General features: G+C 41.4%; 1 protein-coding gene across 1 annotated transcript in view; it reads left to right on the plus strand.

The window, feature by feature from the left end:
- Nucleotides 1-20,432, plus strand: part of pkn2a (protein kinase N2a) — a 36,687-nt gene extending 16,255 nt beyond the window's left edge. Inside the window, exons 4-23 of the mRNA XM_049599027.1 lie at nt 2,837-2,991; nt 8,769-8,898; nt 9,040-9,185; nt 9,460-9,673; nt 10,012-10,197; nt 10,419-10,528; nt 10,727-10,870; nt 12,194-12,269; nt 12,565-12,721; nt 12,826-12,952; nt 13,219-13,355; nt 13,830-13,905; nt 15,129-15,220; nt 15,375-15,551; nt 15,687-15,749; nt 15,844-15,920; nt 17,891-18,033; nt 18,208-18,315; nt 19,788-19,868; nt 19,952-20,432. Of these exons, the coding sequence (XP_049454984.1) occupies nt 2,837-2,991; nt 8,769-8,898; nt 9,040-9,185; nt 9,460-9,673; nt 10,012-10,197; nt 10,419-10,528; nt 10,727-10,870; nt 12,194-12,269; nt 12,565-12,721; nt 12,826-12,952; nt 13,219-13,355; nt 13,830-13,905; nt 15,129-15,220; nt 15,375-15,551; nt 15,687-15,749; nt 15,844-15,920; nt 17,891-18,033; nt 18,208-18,315; nt 19,788-19,868; nt 19,952-20,155 (2,603 nt within the window). The 3' untranslated portion in view covers nt 20,156-20,432. The remainder of the gene's footprint in view (nt 1-2,836; nt 2,992-8,768; nt 8,899-9,039; nt 9,186-9,459; nt 9,674-10,011; nt 10,198-10,418; nt 10,529-10,726; nt 10,871-12,193; nt 12,270-12,564; nt 12,722-12,825; nt 12,953-13,218; nt 13,356-13,829; nt 13,906-15,128; nt 15,221-15,374; nt 15,552-15,686; nt 15,750-15,843; nt 15,921-17,890; nt 18,034-18,207; nt 18,316-19,787; nt 19,869-19,951) is intronic.
- The last annotated feature ends 1,716 nt before the right edge of the window (nt 20,433-22,148 follow it).

Here is a 22,148-nt window from a genome sequence, read left to right on the forward strand (position 1 = left end):
GAAAGATTTGAGCTAAAGTACTTTGGGATGTAAACGTAATGGGTCACTGTTATGTGAGACCGCGACGTTGTTTGTATTTCAGATGTGTCACCTCTTTTCTAAGTGTACCCTTTGGGTCCTCTCTGAGACGAATTGCTTTATGAAACCATAGACGCTGAAACTGAACTTGCAAGTCAAGTCAGGAGAAGTCGGGCAGGTTTTTTTGCCCACCTCACCTGTGTGTGAGAATGTCTGGCTCTGTGCTGCAGCGATCAGCCTGGGGAGGGGTTTTCTCTGCACCTTTTCGAGTCCAGGCATGACCAAAAAAACACTACAAAACAATGAGCTCATCGGCCAGAACTGTGGTCCTGCTCGGGGAATAGAAGACACTTGTTTTCGTTTTCACTTAGTGTGTCTGTGTGGTGTATGTGTAAAGTTAATATTTGCTGATATAACATGGTCATGAGTGTTTACACCATATTTGCATGCGCAGTAATGACAATGTAGTATTGGTGGTTGTCTGCAAGTTCACACTTGTTTTTGTGTGTGTGTGTGTGTGTGTGTGTGTTTGTGTGTGTGTGTGCGCGCGCAGTTGCTCAGAATAGAGATGGCCGCAGGGTTTTCCACGGCTGTTAAAGTTTAAACAGGCTTCAGGAAACAGCCAATGAGATGACAGAAGATCCATTTGAAATAGTAGTGGTTGTCTTTTGTATTGTAGTCTTTGAATACCAAAGCATTTTGATAGGGCTGTCAAAACTGGCAAAAAATGATGAACAATTATTCTGTCTAACAAAAAAACAAGCCCACATGGGTTTGAACCATTTGAATATCTATTTTTGCACATTATATCCAGAGAGCAAACCAATAAGATTTATATTGGTATATTTAATTCATCTTTCATTTAATCATGCTTTTTAAAAGATCTACACACTGACACATTACAAAGTAAATAAAATAATGTCTACAGTAAAATTCTACTTGGTGCTAGAGAACTGAAAGTGTTCTGTCTCTGAGTGAGATCAGACAAAATGATTTGTAATTGATATGTTAATCAATAGCCTACATTTTTAAGGCCTATGCAAGAACTCGTCAGGCAGACGGCTGTGGTTAGAGCCGCAACAATTAATTGATTAGCTGTCAACTGTTGGAGGTATTAATCGGCAACTAAGATGAAAATGTATTAATTAGTATTAGTATTTTTTAATGTCAGAATTCTCTGAATCCAGCTTCTTAAATGTGATATTTTCTGGTTTCTTTACTCCTCTGTTACAGTAAAAAGAATATGTCTGGGTTTTGGACAAAGCAAGAAATTTGAGGACGCGTTCTTGGGCTTTGGAAAACATCAGTCAACATTTTTCACCTTTTTTTTTTTGATATTTTATAGACCAAACAACTGATCTATTAGTTAAGAAAATAGTAGAGTCATTGACTCTCAAAATAATAGTTAGTTGCTCCTAGTGACGTTACGCTGCTTTTTTTTCCACAGTTGAGCATTAGTTTTCAAAATCAAATGTTTTTTTTCCCTTAAAAGTTCTATCATGTAGTCAAATATAGTGCCCCAGGAATGAATCCTAAAACCCGGAAATGAGTCAACATTTTACTACTCCCAGCTCCCTCGTCTCAAAGTCAGTGGGGTTTTTTTGAATGAGTTTTTTGGTACGATGCCTGAAATAAGGTCTGTTGTTAACACAAGCTTAAGATATTTTCATGTTTTATTCTATGACTTAAAATACGTCATTAAATATCCCACTTGTGAATTTTGAAGCTTTTATGTGTCTTAAAAACGGCTGTTGCTAACAAGTGGCTTAATGAGACTACAGAATGCATCATTGTTATGTTGTGACCATTGTGTAGTTCATTTGTAGCCTAACGTTAGCTTTTTACTTCCTGCAATTACCTTTGTGCTTCAGAAATCATAAAAGCGATGTATATTTGTAAGTATCATCAACCTTTGTTCGCAGTAGAGCTTATTTTCTGTAATAATCCAAAACCCAATGGAAAAATCCCATAGGCTTTTTTAAGGAGGGAACCAGGATGACGCTAACATCTGCGTCGGCCTACAGAAGAACATTATCCCTGCAGCACTCTATTATTATATTATATTTAGAAAATCCATTGAGGGCCCTACATCATTACAAATCATGCTGAAAATTAGTGTGCTTTGGATTCACCTTTGATGTGCTGTAATCATGTTTCTATTGTTTTTTTCTACATAATGGAGCAAAAAAAGTTTTGCAAAACACATCCAATTGAAAGTCTCACTCTGACACCATTTATTAATCTGAAATTCTTCTTAATGTCAGACTCCTGAGGTGAATTCACATTTTCAGTCCCAGTACAGATACCTAAGCTTTGGGTATCACCCAATACTGAGTACAGATCCCATACCAGTGTTTATTTAATACGCTTTATACCTCAATGTGCGGAAATGACTTGGATAATGTGTAAGGTCACATCAGGCCGCACTTAAACACTGCTCTCCTTACTTTCTAAATTAAAATGTGCATCCCTAATCTTAATGTTGTTGTCTTGTGCAGTTTTTTTGAGTCAACTTGACTCTAAAACCTCATCAGATTATAAAGAGCGGACCTTTCTGGAAACACTCAGTGACTACTGTAGTTGCCACCGGCTGTGTCATTGTGAGCAAAGTTATAGGTCATTTTACTGTGCTGCAGCACTGTTTAGCTAACTTCAAAATGGCTGGCAGCCAAAAATAGCACATGCATGCTGAGTTACTATTTACAGTCAGTGTATATTTGTGACCAACTCCAGTTGCACATGCAGAGTCACATATCTGTGGTTGTATCCAAATGGCTATAAGGTGGTAACTTGTGCTCTTTTTTTTGTCTCTCCCCAGAATACCCTTTGACCCCAGATACTCCCAACAGTGAGGCGAGAACGTGCACCAGCAGCAGCCGCCTGGCCGCCCTTAAAAGACAGAATGACATCGAGCTCAAGGTCAAACAGGGCGCCGAGAACATGATTCTGATGTACTCCAACGGGCCCTCCAAGGTAAGATTCAGCAGGAGAAGGGGAGGGTGCACCTGACATTCAGGTTGGAGCTGGTTCCTGTCACGCTGCCACGTGTGTAAAAGTGTAAAATTTCAGTTTCATATGAGCTGGGTCTTACTTCTTTAGGTTTGGGCATCATTCATTTTGGCAATGATATAACATTATACTCATCGAGTGACATCTGGCGACATTGTGACCTCACCAAAAAAAACCCAAACATGAGCACTTAGACAGTCATTAAGGTTTTAAACAAAGTCTTTCGTTAGTCAAACTTTTTGGGGGGAGAAAATGAGGGTGAACGGTAAACTTAACTTTTCAACTTTCTGGTTTGACTTAAATTATTATACTTGCCATAGTGTGCACACAGGGACCAGTCTTACACCCAGTGCAAAGCAGTGCCCAGTACAACTGTCTTTGCTAGTTTCACTCCATACAGTTGTCATTTTTACCGCCAGCACTCATGTTGTGTAAGATGCAAATGTACATGTAGGTCTTAAAATGAGGTGTGGTCAGGTGCATTGTTGGTGTATTGCTATTTTGAGGCAGCAGAAAGTGCGCCATTGACAAACAAAAACCTGGTCTCAACTCAGAGTGGTGCAGTATTTTCCTGTTATTTGAAGGGCACATTATTCAATCAATCAATCAATCAATCAATCAATCAATTTTATTTATACAGCCCAATATCACAAATCACAATTTGCCTCACAGGGCTTTACAGCATACGACATCCCTCTGTCCTTATGACCCTCGCAGCGGATAAGGAAAAACTCCCCCAAAAAAAACCCTTTAACGGGGAAAAAAAAAAACGGTAGAAACCTCAGGAAGAGCAACTGAGGAGGGATCCCTCTTCCAGGACGGACAGACGTGCAATAGATGTCGTACAGAACAGATCAGCATAACAAATTAACAGTAATCCACATGACACAATGAGACAGAGAGAGAGAGAGAGAGAGAGAGAGAGAGAGAGATGCAGGTAATGACAGTAGCTTACAACAACATTATTGAAAGTAATAATATTATAGTTATAGTTCTGGCTACTGCGGTACAATATGTTGAAAGTATGTATTAAAGTGTGTATTCAGATGGTCAGATATGCCTACACAGGCGGGTTCGCAACATGAGTACGCTCTGATTGTTATACACACAGGGACAAGCAGATTTGTTGCAGGTGGGGTAAATAATACATCATCAGTGAGAAAAATATTCATTATTAGGGATGAGCCAGTACCCCATTATCTGTATCTGTAGCTACGCAACCAACTAATTTATGTGTGCTAAGGGGGCGGGACTTGGGATTGAAGTGGATGGGGTTTAACCTAGAAGTTGGTATTTTAAACTTGAAATTATTTTGCCCTCAGACTTTGCACCATTAACCTAGCAAAAGTGGAGTTGTGGATTTTTTGTTTCCCATCTTGTCTGGCAGCATATTTAGCAGACCATCTTAATCTGCACTTTGTTGTTTTTGAGATATCCAACCACTTCCACGATTTTTTTTAGCTTTGGAGGATAGATCAAGTTTCAGTACTTTATCATAACGAGCTCGTTGGCTGTTTGAAACCAACCAGGTGTGGATTAAGAGGAGGTAGACAGTTACTGCAGGCAGAATGACTGAAGATGTCATATTTCTGCAAGTTTGTGTTCTGCTTGTTCAACAGTTGTTTGATAAACTCATCAAACTGTCTCCCTTTTGTTGCACTTAGGGCTAATGAGCATTGTTGCCATTGATTCCAGTAAAATATATCCTAAAGTCCCTTCACTGTGGGCTCTGCTCTGATGTTACGCTCTGCTGTCTGTGTGTGTGTAGTATAGCCCCACCCTCCTGCAAACAGGCAGCAAGTTAGAGAAGAAAGGCAGCAGACTGAATGGCTGTTGTTGTGTTTCTGCTGGGTGATATAGGATGTTAGATCTATCCATATTGAGTAAAAATGTCCAAAGTTTATCATCATTATCAACATAAATTTTCTGGCAGTCCTCTATTGAGATTGTTAAATCACCCAGCCTGATACCTTAATGACATTTTAAATGATCTTTTGGCAGTAAGGAGTAACAGAAGCGACCATTACACTGATTGATTTTAGTCGCCATCATCAGGTTGTAAAGTGTTTGCTTATTTATTTTGTACTTAAGGTAACATGATAGCTTTTATAGAAAGGCACCGTAGTCACAATCTCATGAAAACTGGAGGGAACAGGCTCATTCCCAGTTTGAGAACCAGTCTGCGGGTGGTAGAATGATACATGTTGGGTCTGCTTTTACGGCCTCACTGTAGGGGAGGAGGAAACATGAGAAGGCGCTGACACATACTGTGTGTCATATGCACTGCTGTTTGTTCACAAAGCTCTTTGTGGCTCCTCTAATGCTCAGAGTGAGACAAACTATAATTTAGTTGGGAGGTAGAACTGATAACAGCTGGAGCACTGAGAGCCGCTCGTGCTCATCTCGGCTCTCGCGTCCCTCACTAGTAATTGAAGCCACTTTGTAGTAGACGGTTTAGTGTAGTGTAGGGTTTCAGCTGTGAGTCTCTGCTTTGCCAGTGTTCTATTTCTGCTCTTCACAGGATGTGTGTGCAGATATGTCAGGTGTTTTTTGATATAGCATGGATTGATCAAATTTCTCATGCCTGAGAATCCTTTTAAAGAATTAGTTTGACATTTGGGGAGATAATGCTTGTTGGATTTCTCAGTGAGAGATGAGAGGATTGATACCACTCTTATGTCTGTGTGGAAACAGAGGGAAACAGCCAGTCTTGCTCTGTGCAAATGCAAAAACAAAATCTGCAACATGCTCTAAAAAATGTGTCATGAAAATTTGTGTTTGTGTGACCAGTTTTGAATCTTAACAAGAACGATTTTACAAAGAAGTCTGGGTGAGGTCAGTTTTAAGTGACACTTTGGTGTCCTGGAAAGAGTCGCTATTTTTTCTGTTGGAGTTTCCTCAACTCCCCAGCATCTCTGACTCCCCAATTGTTTCACGTCATTGCTGCTAGTGTTAGCTGCTTTGTCCTGGCCTTTATTTCATTGTGTTCTCCTGATTTGACGTCCTTCTTGTTTATTTTCTGACTCAAGCTTATTGTATTCGAGAGTTTGTCATGCAATCTAGAATTCATCTGGTGGAGCAGGATATTTAAACGTCTGTCTTGGCCATGACGTAGCTGTAAATCCCGGCAAGGTCAATTTTAGATTGACAATTTGATATGTCTTAACTTGGATTAATGTGGAAACAGGTCGAAGGAGAATAATTATAAGCACATCATGTAGGTTTTAGGCTATCAGTAAACAGTACACATACAGCAATTTTGTTATGTTTGTGTAATGATAATAAAGTTCTTAAGTCTTGAATCTTGATTAAGTCTAGCCTGCACACTTCCTCCATGCCACAAATGTTTGATAAAGACAACATCTCGATCCTAAAGATAAAAAACGACTGGCCAGCTCACTCAGTGTAAAAGTCCATAGTACAGGCAGGCTGTCCAAAAATGCATCCGAGGCACTCTGACTGTAGTTAAGAAATCTTTTTATTGATTCATGGATAAACCAACGCGTTTCAACTAGAGTGTCTTCATCACAGTGAAAAATGCATTGGAAACAGGTGTGCAATTTATGAGCTCATGTGACGGTCATGTGACACAGTCACGTGATATATTGGTGTAGCCCTACTGGACAAAAAACCACATCGACAGAAACTGCAAAAGAAAATGACATAAATGTATGCTGTAAATAATGAAAATATTTAGCAACAAGAAAAAAAGTTCAATGCCAAGAAAGGAAACAACAGTGAAATGAAATAAGAATTGTTATATATTGTGACAAATCTGCACATAAAGTGGCAGAAAATGACAGAATTAAGATATGTATGGACAAAAGGACAAAAACAATATGTGTGAGCGGACAACAAAGTCATAACGTGTATATATAAAGTTGAAATATTTATAAAATGTATAAAAGACAGGAAAAACTTTCATAGGACTTACAAAGGTTCCTAAAGTATTATGTATATACACATGTCATCAGTTAATATTTTACACTTAGAAGAGAGTCTATAAAAAACACTCAACATTTCGAACGTACTTGGATGTTTGTCAGGTCAAAATGTTTGAGAAGTGGAAACCACACCTGCATTTATACATAATGCACTCCAATAGGCTGACGAGATCTATAATGGCAGGTGTGCTGAAACACCCTGGGGTGATAAAACTAGTAACCAAAAAAAATAAAACAATTCAGTACAAGTACATAAAAAATACAAAAAGAGAAATAGTAGTACAAAAGCCATACTTCAAAAATTAGTTATATGAAATTATAAAACATTACATCAAATTCATCATTCCGTTTATCAGTCAACAAGTACAGAAATTGGGTCTAAACACCCTTTAAAAAAAATCAAATTCAAAACATCTTTGTTACATTTTTGTGGTGTGGAGTAAGTGTGTAGGCATTACTTTTTCTGAAAGTGGAAATAGACAACTTCTTATGCTTTTTTTGCATTTGTGGCTGGAGCGTACTGAGTGCTGGCCCCTCCCGGTCTTTAAGCAAATAATGAGTTAATAGTCGTTCAGATTATCAGAAATTAATTTCACACATATTGCTAGTGGGAGGCTTGTTACTTAATTCTAGCGAAATTATACCGACCATGCTGGTTAGCAAAACAGAGAAAGCACGTAATGCTGTTCTATAACAAGCAAACTTGTTACGTCCCTAATAAAGAAGTAAAGTTGTCTTACATTGGTTAACTGTCATTTCAATCATACAAATTATCTAAAGCACACATAACCTTCACTTTGGATGTGGGGTGCTCTGTGCAAAAGCCTTATGGTTGTGCCTATGTGACCCGTGGAGGGTACAGCCATTGGCCACTATCGGAGCCCTGTTCCGCCATTAACGATAGTTATATAAAGTCCTATCTGCGCTGATTAATCGCCGCAACCGATGAGTCAGTGGACCTCTAATAGCTACTGATAGCTGCGGGGAAAACAAAGCGCTATCCTCCTCCTGTTTTAGTTACACTATGGTTGACTCACTTCCTCTGTGCCGTAAATCGAGCCTTCATTTTCAAGGAAATCAATTTAACTTTATAATATAAAAGGTCTTTGAATCTCGTGTTTGGTTTAGAAACGAGAGGTACCTGCAGAGCTTCAGTGTGTAGCTGTAGTACAGTAAACCTGAATGAAAACGGCCTCATGTTCCCCACTGACTGGAAGGTTCCTCTGTGTGTCCAGGGGAGGTCGCTTACAAAACACTGTGACCTCCCCGGTCAGTCAGACAGACAGACAGACGGAGGCACCTTCCAGCTGGAAATAGTCCTGTCCTGATGTCAGAGAGGAAATGCCTGCTGGACAGAGGTCTTTCCTGCGCGCGGCGCCATCAACAACCAGGATTTAAACTTCAGAGGAATTCTGGGTGGAGTTTGCTTACTTCACTCTGTGTGCGTGTGTGTGTTGGCAAGTATGAGAAGGTCAGCAATTACAACACACAATGAGATTCCGCTAACTTTCTTTTTTGATGAATAAGATTTTCCATGTGGTCACTCGGTCTTTGGCTCCAATTAAGGGCATGAACTGAAGTGTTTGTGTTTCATGCTCACAACAACCAAACACAATAAGTGACGGGGGACGGTGCGCAATTAGGGTCATCTGTGAAGTCCAGTTACTTTACTTGAAAGACAAAACATTATTAAAATATTTTGATTCAAACATTAATGTTTATTAAAGTGTGTTGATGTATGCCGATATTTCCCCACCAACAGACAGTGATCGTATTGTTTCTAATTTTTTCCCACAGGATCGTAAGTTACTAGCGACTGCCCAGCAGATGCTTCAGGACAGCAAGACGAAGATCGAGTTCATCAGGATGCAGATCCTCAAGGCCAGCCAGGCCAGCGAACTGAGCTTCGAGAGTAATGACGTGATGGGTGAGCCTTCACTTGAACTCAGTGATCGATTTAGAATTAGCCAGCGTGACTCCTAAAGAGATAATGCCTCTGCGGGTGCACACAAGGTCTTATGAACAATTATGTCTAAATTAAAGTATCGTGTCCTTCCCCGTCCTCCAGACAAGCCCATCATTAGCCCGTTGGACCTTCGGGTGGAGGAGCTGTGTCACCACGCCAAGATTGAGTCTGCTGTGGCAGAGGGAGCCAAGAATGTCATGAAGCTGCTGGGCTCGGGAAAAGTCACAGAAAAGAGAGCACATTCAGAGGTGTGTTGAGGATGTTTGTGATGCATAGTTGTGAGTTTATATCCGTATTAAATTCACATCCTCTACCCCCGTGCCCAGATTTAAAACAAGCAGGAACAAGATACTCACCATCTTACACATGATGCAGTTTTGTGAGCTTTAAAGCAAAATGGACCGTGTAATCAATGTGTCTGTCTCTTTCCATCCCTCTCTAACTCATTTCCACCTCTACTATTTCCTTCCCTCCCACCCTCCTTTGCCTCATGTGTACTTCCTTCCATCCTTCTCTCTCCAGGCTCAGGCTCGTTTTAATGAATCCAGTCAAAAGCTCGACCTCCTGCGATATTCCTTGGAACAACGCCTCAGCGAGTTGCCTAAAAACCACCCTCGCAGCAGCAGCATCGTGGAAGAGCTGTCTCTGCTGTCCTCACCGGTCCTCAGTCCCCGATCCAGCATCATCTCCACACAGAACCAGTATAGCACCGTGACTAAGCCCGCTGCACTTACAGGTAAAGACATAGCGACTATGTTGACATGCACACTAATATTCCAAATATGGCAGTATTCTGAATTTGATAGTGGTCGTGTGAACAGCATACTCTGTTTGGATATTCTGGATTATGCCTTACTTAGAGTGTAGCATTTTCTGGTTAAAACGTGGGACATGCTGCCATTTTTTGGAGCATTCTTTGGACATGTAAACAGTACATTCACAATATGCGTTCACAGCCAACACTTTGCAATGCTGAGGTAGAAAACCCCACCTGCTTTTAAACATTACAAAAGACTTGGATATCAAGACAGATTGTGTGATATGTGTATGTGTATCGTCCCACCTCACTTCCAGGCACGTTAGACGTCAGGCTCATGGGCTGTCAGGACCTTCTGGAAAATGTCCCGGGTCGTTCCAAAGCTGCATCTGTCCCGCTGCCCGGCTGGAGCCCCAGCGAGACACGCTCGTCCTTCATCAGCCGAGCAAACAGAAACCGCGGTGTGAGCTCAAGGAACCTGACAAAGAGCGAAGAGCTCTCCAGTGAGTAGATCTGACCCATACACTGTCTGCAATTCAGTAAATACTGAAAACCAGTCGTGCTGTAGAAGTTAACTTCGTAAAGAATAAATCACAACTGGACTATAATTGACCCATGAGACTGCCCAGAGAAAAGACCTTGTCTGTTACAGACTGGATTACAGTCACAGTCAGAGCATTGTTAATACATCAGTGCCTAATAAATAACGTGCACGTTTCCTCAGATGAGATCAGTGCCGTGTTGAAGCTGGACAACACAGTAGTCGGCCAAACAAGCTGGAAGCCGGTCAGCAACCAGGCCTGGGACCAGAAGTTTACATTGGAGCTAGACCGGGTAACAACACACACACAAACACACACACACACACACACACACACACTTCTGCCCTTGACCTACATCTGTGCTGTTGACTCAGTGTTGTGTTTGGGCAACACAGTCGGTGTGTTTCACATCTGTTTGTTGTGTATGTGCGTGTCTGTTTGGTTTGTGTGTGTGTGTGTGTGTGTGTGTGTGTTGGGCTCTGTCCTGTAGTCTCGTGAGCTGGAGATCTCGGTGTACTGGCGTGACTGGCGCTCGCTCTGCGCTGTCAAGTTCCTGCGGCTGGAGGACTTCCTGGACAACCAGCGTCATGGGATGTGTCTGTACCTAGAGCCACAGGGGATGCTGTTTGCCGAGGTACACACTCTCACACTCACATTATTGTTCTTGACCTTCATCGGTGACAGTTGGCAGGTCACATTGAAAAGCTCCTGGGTACCATAATGGACAGAAATTAAACATGTAAACAACTTGTTTACTTCCATTGTGTTTCACCATCCAGTTGATTTAGTGGTAACAAACGTACAGCCTTGTATTTTTTTTATTTTTACAGGCGATCATAATGTTGAGAATTGGGTTTTGAATTTCCAAGACAGAATCATGATACATCTTATGGCCCAGACACAAAAAAAACAACATCAAAGACTTGGCTGAAGAATATAATTTTTTTTTTTTTTTTTAATTACACCATATACAAAACACAAACAATCAGGCGAGCAACAGCACTGCTGGAGACTGGTGGCAGGCAAACGCCAATCACTCACATATATTTTGGTCACATATGAAACTACAAACATTATGGGATAATATTATTCTTATTCTTGAGAGAGTTTTAGGTTACAAGATCCCAAGCGACCTACGGATTGTATACTTCGGATTAATACTTAAGGACATTATTCATAAGAGAGAAACTTATCTGTTCAAAACCCTTATACTGGCATGCAAAAAGGTCATTACCAGGAACTGGCTGAAACAGGACCCTCCAACTCCAAGACAGTGGATTGACAGCCATTGTAAAGGAACTATGTGCTACTGAAAAACTGACCTTTCACTCAAGGACTAAAGCAAGGACAGTATGGACAGAGTATAAGAGAAATGAGGTGTTATTTAGTCAGCTGTTTTTAAGACATGCATCAAAAAGTTGTTAACTGGAGGTAGTAGTCCTCCCCCCTGATGTTTTGTTAATTGAATAATTGAAAAAATTTAATAAATATTAAGGTTAAAAAAAATCCCATCAACATCAAAGAACTAGTGGCGATGAAGGCTGACTGTTTTGTCGCCTCACATGGCTGTGTTGCCGCCAAAAATTTGCACTTGAACACACCGCAAAGACTACAGCCAAAGACCACCAGCAGGCAGCGGCAGTCTGTGTTCGTCATTAAAAAAGGGATACCAGAAAGCCAGCAGGACGGATTGAAGATGCTAGTTAGTCAGCACATTAACAACACGAAAAAAGAAAGAAAAAAAAAAAGAACATTTACCGTGCACCAGCAAGCAACAACTGTTTCTGCAAAATACTTTATATAACAAGTTTGTTTTGTTTTGACTGAAGTCGTTTTCCCTTTCCTCTCCTGATTTTCTTCTTGTGTGCTGAGCTGAACTGCCAATCAGTTGTCTGTGATGCTAATTCAGCATGTTCATTTACCTGCAGTTGTCTAAATTTTAATTTCTCTTGTTCAGGTAACATTTTTCAATCCTGTCATTGAGAGACGACCAAAGCTGCAAAGACAAAAGAAGATATTCTCAAAGCAGCAAGGTGAGTCAACATTCAACTCACACTTATTCAAAGTGTACTATTGTGATTGTCAGAGAGACATCATAGAAACGTACATCTGTTAAAACAGACATGTAACTAATAATGTTGATATTCTGGCTCTTGAGTCAGTAAATGCATTATTCGTCTTCCCTGACATTTACCAAGTCACTTGCTATGTGGCCAAAGAAAGGGGTAGATGATATTGTTCATTGTTTTTCTCCTCTAAATGTTCCTCACTGTCCTTTAAAAAATGTCTTCTCTTTGTTCTTCGTCTCATTTGCCTCTTTCTTATCAGGTAAAACCTTCCTGCGAGCCCCTCAGATGAATATCAACATCGCCACCTGGGGCCGCCTTGTTAGAAGAGCCATACCAACTGTCAGCACTAACTCCTTCAGCCCGCAGGCGGCTGAGACTGGGCCCAGCAGCCTGCCTGGTTCACCCACACCCTGCAGGTACTCACATACTCATACACACAACAACTAAGCAAATGATCAGCAGCTCACTCTGCAACTATGAAGAGGACAAGGTGTTAATTACAGATTCTGTCCATGCACAGTGACCCCCTGGTGACCAAGCTCGACTTTGACAAAGAGCCCACCCCAGGACCCAAACACTACCCAGCACCTGATGACAGCCAAGAGCCCCTGGTGCAGGACAAGATGCCCGACAAGGAGGAAGTACAGGTGCAGTTGATTTGAATAAAAATATTCTCTCCATTATAATTCTGTCCCTGGAGATGAATATAGTCATGCAGATCTTATTATGTGGTGATTATCAAAGCATATCTGTGAATATTATGAAGACAAAACGGTTGAAACTAGAATTTTCACAATAATAAATAATGGTTAAAAGCTCATAACTCATTTCTAGCTGACCAAAACCTAACGATTTCCCCATTTTACATTTATTCACTTTGTCTTTCCTCCTGCTCTGTGTCGCCTCTCTGCAGGACGCTCTTGCCTCATTTGACTTTTTGAACAAGAGGAACAGCATTGCAGTGAGGCCAGACCTGGACCGAGCGGTGGAGCAGGAGATGCAGCATCCAGACCTGGAGCTCATTTCCATCCAGAAAGAAACAGAGATAAGGTAGGAGGGCCGGGTGCTTGGCTTGTTCTGTGTTACTTTCAAAAGCTTCAGGAACATTTAAAGTAAAGGTTAAATAAAGAGAGGAATCTGTGAGTTGAAGGGTCTGGCTGCTGTTATGCTGCTCCAAGTAGAGTCTTTTATTTGAGAAGGGGAAAATACAGTTTTTTCTGTTGTTATGTTAATGAATTCCAAACTGTGAAGACGAGGGACCAACAACAACAACAACAACAACAACAACAACAATAGCAAAAGCACAGACTCGAGGTCTGCTCAGTCTTATCTGACATCCCAGTGTTCAGTGGAGCTGAAATATACCAGGTGTAAACACTGCCCCCTGGCTTTGAATCTTTATATGTGCAGCATGAACATGGAGTCTGCTGCTCACTGGTTCTGTATACAAACCATCAGCTTTATGCAGGTTTCTCTCTGTTTATGTTAAAATGGATACTAATGTAAACACTCATCGTTCTCCAGGGAAGAAGAGCAGTTCCACTTCAGTCTCCAGGACTTCAAATGTGTGGCGGTCCTGGGACGTGGTCACTTCGGAAAGGTACATTTCACTTGATCATCCAACATACGATTACTTCCATTATCAAGGAATTTGTTTGCTACTTTCCTTTATTAACTGCTTTGTCTAAAAATGCCAGAAAGTAGTATAAAAGGCTCATCATAATTTCCAAAGGCTGAAGGTGACATCTTAAAATTGCTCATTTTATGTGACAAACAGTCAAAAATCCAAATATTTTAAGTATACTCTCTTATATGACAACGATAAGTATCAAATCCTCATGTTTCAGAAGCTGGACCTGGGAACTGTTTGGCTTTTTTGCTTGAAATATTACTTACCCGTCAGAAAGTGCTCTCTTCAGATAGATGTAAATTTGTATAAAGGGGTTTTTTTTCGTACTTGGAGAGCAAAACACTGTGTAATGGTTCAACCAGACTGAAGAATAAAAGAGCAGAAAGAGACGAACCTACCTCTACATACCGTTCAGACATACCTCAGGGCAACAGTTCAACAACAACAGAGGAAATCAGCAGTCATTGGTTAAAGAAACTGGAAGCTTAGTTAGATAGGTTAAATAGAAGCAGGTTCCTGTGTCAGTGTCAAGAGCACAATAATAACAAGAGCAAGCTGGAATTAGCAGGCAACGTGTTGCTTTAGCAAAGCTAGTCTTCAGACTTTACAGTAGAAATAGAAAGTTAGTCTGTGGTAAGCACTGTTGGAATATCAGCTGAGCGTACTGTGGACTGACAGATCACAGCTTAAACCTCTTCAATCTAACCCCTGAGTAGACTGCAGAGGGCCAAAGAAAAAACAGGCACTCAATATTTAGAGCAGGGGTGTCAAACTCATTTTAGTTCAGGGGCCACATACAGCTCAATTTGATCCCAAGTGGGCCGGACCAGTCTTTAAATATGACCACAGAAAGTATTCATTGATATTTCAGAGAGCTTTATTCTAGTCAGGTTGAAAAGCCACTGAGGTGGTATTTCACATGAAGTATCTGCTCACTTTTAAATTGGTCCTGAAACTTCTCAGCCTTCATGCGTGCATAGGTGTGCTAAGTCATCTAGAGGCCCGTATTGGACACTTTGGCAGGCCCAAACTATTTCAAATGTAAATAATACATGTGGTGTCTGACTTAATCTGTTTTTATTCCTGTTAAAGTAGACATTATTCAAGAAAAGCATCACTATAGCAGATGATTCCAAACTTTTAAATGGTGGTAATTTCTCTGAAGTGTGTCTCTCCTCTTCTCCCCTCCTCAGGTGTTGTTAGCAGAATATAAAAGCACAGGAGAGATGTTTGCTATCAAAGCGCTGAAGAAAGGAGACATTGTGGCTCGGGATGAGGTGGACAGGTAAACATTTAAAGTTTCCTTCAGACTCTGCCAGAAACACTGCAGGGCTGCTTTTGGAAATGGAAAGGAAATTATGTTTGTTAGTGGAGTAGTCATGAGTTGACGTGGGCGTCTATAAATCACTGTAACTGACTCAGTCTCTTTTTTTTTCCAGTCTCATGTGTGAGAAGAGGATTTTTGAAACGGTCAACAGTGTCCGCCACCCGTTCCTGGTCAACCTGTTTGCGTGTTTCCAGACGCAGGAGCATGTTTGTTTTGTCATGGAGTACGCAGCGGGAGGCGACCTGATGATGCACATCCACGCTGACGTTTTCTCCGAGCCCAGGGCCGTGTGAGTGTCCAAATGTCACTGGCTTTTACATGACTTTTCCTCAGTGTGTGATACTTTTATTCCTCTTGTACCCTCACTGTGTTCTTCAGTAAAACTCATATAACCTAATACGCCATGTGTTTTATTCACTTGCAGATTTTATGCAGCCTGCGTCGTATTGGGATTGCAGTTCTTACATGACCATAAGATTGTGTACAGGTATGTACTCATTTCAAGTCATTTGATTCAGTCCCACATCTGTCCAGAGCATGACATCTGCAAAAAATTTTTTTTTTTTTTTTTTAATTTGCAGAGATTTGAAGCTGGATAACCTGCTCTTGGACACAGAGGGCTATGTGAAAATTGCTGACTTTGGGCTTTGCAAAGAAGGTAAATTAGGAAAGAATTACACTGAAGGCTTTATAGCTCAAGATTAAACAAGAATATTGCAATCGACCAATATCCTGTAGCTTCAAGATAAAAACTGGTGCCCTGGGAATATTTATATATAACAGTTTTATATCGATATAGAGTCAAGTTACGTTACATAACACATACCAGTAGGGATGCACCGAAATGAAAATTTGTGGCCGAAGCCAAATAATATTAAGCGCTTGGCCAAATACCGAGTACCGAATACCGAATATCGTTGTTTAGTTGTTCATTAGTTTTTGCAGATGAACCCCCTCCAGATTAGTGTTGTCACGGTACCAAAATTGGGACCCACTGTACGATACCAGTGAAAATATCATGGTTCTGAGTAGAATCACGATATCACAGCGAAAATGATGCAGATGTGCCTTTTGTCATTTATAAAAAGATAAATCACTTTTCTATAATACATCAATGATATTTCAATGGAATAAATTACTTACTGACTTATTCATACTTTAAAAACGGCATCAATCAGTGATTAACATAGGGGGGATCAAAATAAAACAAATAAATGAAATAAAAATCAACCAGCCACCCTCCTCCCCTGACAGTCCCTTCATAAGTAAAGAACAGTCCCTAAAGTGCAGTGAGGTTTGTGGGCCGTGAACGGCTCGTTTCTCCTCTGACACGTCACATACCTGTGTGCGGCTGGCTCGGCTGTTCAGGTACTTCTGGGCAGTCATGACACCAAGAAGAGGATATTGTTGGAGCCGACTTCTCCATCACCAGTAAGCCGATGGCCGCTGTAATTGACAGGAATACATTACTGTCTGTGTCTGTGACCCCTGTTCAACCCACAACCGATGGGATTCGCCTTTCGTTTCTGCTGCTGGTTGAAATCTGTAGGCTGCTCGCACAACGTGCTGAATGATTTAAGCCTATTTTGCTCGCTCAAAACTATTTTTAGTCGCAAGTGCGAGTGCGGTGACGGACAGATCACCACACTGCTGACATCTTACTCCACCCGTCACGGCACACTGTTTGATTGCATTATCAAAACACGCCACTATTATTCGACCTTGCTTTTAACTTATTCCACCGAATACCGAATGTGTGTTTTTTTGCAATATTCGGCCGAATATTCGGTCCTCTGTTTGTCTGTTAATTAGTCTACAGTGCGACATTGGTCTATATGTTGCACGTGCTACGCTAAATCAGTCTGTCAGATGAATGAAATTACCGCAGCACATGTGCAATCCAGTGCTGCGCTGCTAGTTTGTGTGCGAAGTGGATCATGGCACATTGCTGTTCCTAATGGTAGTTGTAGTCTAATGTGTGACAGTGAGACAGCGCCTGGATGAAGGCAACAGATGTGCTTAAAAAACACGGAGTTTTCATATACAAGGCGTATATAACGTGGACAAAGTGTCTCTGGCTCCTTTTCTCCCTCAGCCTCACTGGTGATGCTCTGTGCATAAATAAGATTAATAGCCTAAATAAATGGAAAGATTAAAATCATTTTCCAGCACTCGATTCATTTGAAAGGCCATGAAAAACTTAACTACCCCCGCAAAGATTAATTGTTTCAAACTACAATGGATTTAGTTCTAGACATAGTTTTGTGTCCTGTGCTGCAAATCTTTGAACCTCTGTAGCTCCAGTGCTGTGTGCAAAAACGTTAACGTACAGCCCTGCTGTTTTGCAGCTGCATATTTTCAAACAGGAATAAAATCCCTGTCTTTGCATTTTATTTTGATCAGTCTGTTTTTATAAAAGCACTTGTGACATCTCAAATGTGGCTTTGACCTGCAGCTGAACATGTAGCATATTTCGTAGAAAATACAGAGATATATATCGTGTATTGCCGTTCAGCCTGTAAATACATAGATATGAATTTTTGTCAATATGGCCCAGCCCTAATAGGAAGGTGTTGATAGTTTTAGGAGGTCTGGTCCTTTATTAAACTGCATGTGTGTTGCTTTCAGGAATGGGTTTCAGGGACCGCACCAGCACGTTCTGTGGCACGCCAGAGTTTCTAGCGCCTGAGGTTTTGACTGAGACGTCATATACTCGCGCTGTGGACTGGTGGGGGCTGGGTGTCCTCATCTTTGAGATGCTGGTTGGGGAGGTGAGTGCAGGTTTTCAATATGATCAGTGATTCATAGACGATTTTACAAAACATCCAGTAATGTTACATAGCTGCACATTATCATGCCTTTAATTCATGCTGAATATCAGTGATTCACATTCAGCTGCACTTGTCACGTCTCCAACTTTTTCATCTTGGCACGTCTCTTTTCAGTCGCCCTTCCCCGGAGATGATGAGGAGGAGGTGTTTGACAGCATTGTCAACGATGAAGTCCGCTACCCACGGTTCCTCTCAACAGAGGCCATCTCCATCATGAGAAGGGTGTGTAGAGATAGAAGAAATTCTAAACAACTGAAACCTGCAAAAGACAATGGCCAGAGAAGAGTGGCAGCCCTTTTCACTGAAATTATTGTAGCAGGCTAACTTTTCATAGAACAAACCAACCTGCAGCAAACTCGTGAACTCACCAGGGTAAGGTTTTCAATACCAAACGAGCTGTAGAGTCGTAGTTGGATGCACGGAGAGACGTCTTTTGTGCACTAACTCTGTTGCCTTGCTGGTAGAGAGGAACTGAGGATTTCTGGATTTAATTGCCTCATATCTCTTTTTTATTATTAAGATTATTTCTGGGGCTTTTTGGTCTTTATTTGATGGGACAGTAGTAGCATGAAGGGGGAAGAGAGAGGGGATGACTTGCAGCAAAGGATACAGGCAAATCTTGCAGCAATGATGTGGCCATTGTATATTAAGATTATTTCTGGGGCACCTGCTCTACTAGGTGAGCTACTCGGCACCCCAATTGCCTCCAGATTTCTATTTCTAAGTCATCAAATTTTATTCAGTAAATGAAAACGCTTGCTAAGGGCCTGTCACCACGTGGTGTCTTTTCTTTTCTTTTTTTGTCAGTTGTTCCCAATGAGAAGAGAGCGTATGCAGCAGCATGCAGCAGCCTAGAGAAATAGAGCAGCGCCCAGCATCTTTTTTTCAGAGTGCTCTAGCTGTTTTGTGAGGCTGCTCCCAGCGCTTGTAGTTGAAAATCTCTCCACTTTTCAGAAAGGCACTGGTGCTCCTTTAGCTACTGTCTATCCAGAGCTGTATGAAATGATCACAACAAAGACAGAAAAGCATGGGACCAGAGTGTTGCCGCTGAGTATTGGTGCTCTGCCACTACTTATCTGCTGAAGAAGAAGGCTACATGGACACAGGCCTTTAGTGTGGGCAGTAGGCTAAAACAGAGTTCTCAAACTAGTATGACACTCTTTACAGCCCCACTAATGCTTGGTGTCTGCCACCAACGATCAGCAGTATCTGTTCAAATGTCTTGTCAGTGAAGATTGTCAGTCCTCCAGGTCATGGTAATCATAGGTGCTATATCGTAGGCAACTGGACTTGCTTGTGTTCTTGAAGACTTTTTGGCTCTCATCTCAAGAAGCTTCTAGCACCTACACAGAGTTTAAAACCTGCAACTCCGCACTAGTCATTTAGAATTGAAGGAGCTTCTTGGATGAAAGGGGAAACTAGTTGCCAAAGATATAGCTATGATAATCAAATGTCCATGGCAAACAGGTCAGTGTCCTCTCTATTCATTCTGTATCTATGGCTAAAACAAAGTGTGGAGATAGGTCTGGCTGTGTGAGACCAGTGTCGTGTAGTGACGGGGGTTTGAAAACTGTAACATGGCAGAAGTGGAGGAAACCTCTGTCTGCAACAGCAGGCTCATATGCTCAATCTACATCCTGTGAGTGAGACTACTTTTAATATTTACTGTGTTTTATGCTCCTCCTTGTGCTCAGCTCTTGAGGAGGAGTCCAGAACGACGACTGGGCGCAGGAGAAAGGGACGCAGAGGAGGTTAAGAAACATCTATTCTTCAGGGTAAGGAATGAAAACACAATTTGCACGATCACTTTGTAATTTCAAAACAAAACACTAATGTGACCGTCTCTGTTTGTTGGCAGAACATGGATTGGAACGGACTGTTGGCTAAGAAGGTGAAGCCGCCGTTCGTGCCAACTATTCAGGGCGCCAACGATGTCAGCAACTTCGACGATGAATTTACCTCAGAGGCTCCGATCTTAACCCCGCCCAGGGAACCCCGACCGCTGAACTCCGACGAGCAGAACATGTTCTCTGACTTTGATTACATCGCCGACTGGTGTTAGCTTCCCCTGACCCCCGTCTACACACACACACACACACACACACACACATGCACACACACATACACACACACTGTGAACCAACACAGCAAAGACTGTAGCTCACATCATTTTTAAAACTCTTCCTTGCCCAAAATGTTGAGGAGGAGCAATGAACGCGGCTCCCCGAGCCTTCGGGCAAAAACTCTGTGCCATTGAGGAGAAAGTCCAGAAGCCTCCAGAGGACCCCCACTTATTTTTTAATCCACATGAAGAACTTTTTTTTTTTTTTTTTTTTATTAAGAAAAAACAAATGAAACTCTGTTGTTGGAGAGTGAAGGAGGAGGGATGCTTTGTCCTCCTGCACACGTCGTCGTCGTGTCCATTGTCTGACCACTGAGAATGTTTTTCATATGAACTCTTGAGAAGACGGCAACATCACAATCATGTTATTCAGTGTCACTGTCTTCAGTTTATTGATCTGTACAGATTATATTCAGTCGTATATTTTATTGTTGTGCTTTTTCATTCTTTATTTGCAAAGCCCTCGTCATAGGTTAAAGGAATGGTTCAGATTTTTTAAAGGCGGGGCTGTATGAGGTACTTACCTGTAGTCAGTGTATGACTTAGAGTGGATAACAGAAGATAAGCAATGCACTGCTGTGGACGTAGGCAGCTGCAAATGTAGGTTGTAGGACACCTTATTCAAAGTGTACACTACATTTAAAATATTTTCACAGCTTTACCTGCCATCTCACAGCCCTTTCTGATGGGGAACTGAAGGTAAACCTAACTCTCGTCACAGCCACCAGATTCCATTGACAAATCAGTCATTTTAGCTAACTGATCAGAGGAGCTGCTGGTCTACTGCTGCCTTGATTGGTTAGTTAGTGTTATTGTGCGACTTCGGTGAATCCAAACTATCACTTTAACATGCCAAAGTCACACGATGACACAAGCAAAGGAACCAATCGAGGCAGAAGTCGACCAGCAGCTCCTGTAATGGAAATCACTGTCTGACAGCAAGGTTAAGTGATGAAAATACTCTAAATAATGATTTTTCTTAGGTGGTTAAAATACGTTTTGCTGCTGCCGCCAACCACAGCAGTAAGTTACAGGTATAATTCACTGACTATGGATAAGTACCCCATACAACCCCACTTCAAACGATCCGAACTATCCTTATATGGACATTTTATCTCACTGTAAATTTTGACATTTCTGCCGGGTGTTCAGTGAGTTTGAAGTGCTCAAAGCGTTCTCACTGAGCGGTCAACTACAACAACCATCTTGACTACTACTGCTGCTTCTTGACTTGAAATCAAAGTAACACTACATTTCTGTTTTTGTCTCGGGGCTTGATCTTTGTTCACAACCTGTTAATAACTCTTTTCTCTCTCATGTTGCTTCCATGTCTGCACACAAGAACCAACAGGTTAATAATAATGACTCTCTCTAGTGTAAAAAGGCAGTCCATCCAGTGTTAATGCTACTTAAGCTGATGAATTAACCAGCATCTTAGTTTTATTTGAAATGAGCTGGTCACTAAGACCAAAAGAAGTGATGAAATATTAAATATTTTTCTCTGTCCGATGCCCTCTAGTGGCTCTGTAGCTTGGGGTTGATATTCAGCTGAGCTCAGTTAAGGATCTAAAGTCTCGCAGCATCTTTTGGAGCAATAATGTTTTCATACCTGAGTTCAGCTGGATTTCACTTCAAGTTTTTTGGGTGTTTTATTCCTCATTGACAGTTGGTTGTGAACCTGACAGCATGTTTTCTCGTTACCTCAGTCTAAGTACAAACACTAAGTGAGTCGCGCAGTTAAAAGCTACCAAAACCAAATTGATCCTGTCCCTCTTGAAGCAGCAGACAAACAACTTCTCATGGTTTAAAACAATCTGATGATGGGCTGACAGATGAAGATGTTATGTGCAGAAATCCATAAAACAAGTGCTGAGCTGTTTTTGTTTTGGGAACATATGAACCTCATCTTTTCGAGGTTTCCGTCAAAATGCAG

The sequence above is a fragment of the Epinephelus fuscoguttatus genome, linkage group LG15 (genome assembly GCF_011397635.1).
Source record: "Epinephelus fuscoguttatus linkage group LG15, E.fuscoguttatus.final_Chr_v1".
In the NCBI taxonomy this organism is placed as follows: domain Eukaryota; kingdom Metazoa; phylum Chordata; class Actinopteri; order Perciformes; family Serranidae; genus Epinephelus; species Epinephelus fuscoguttatus.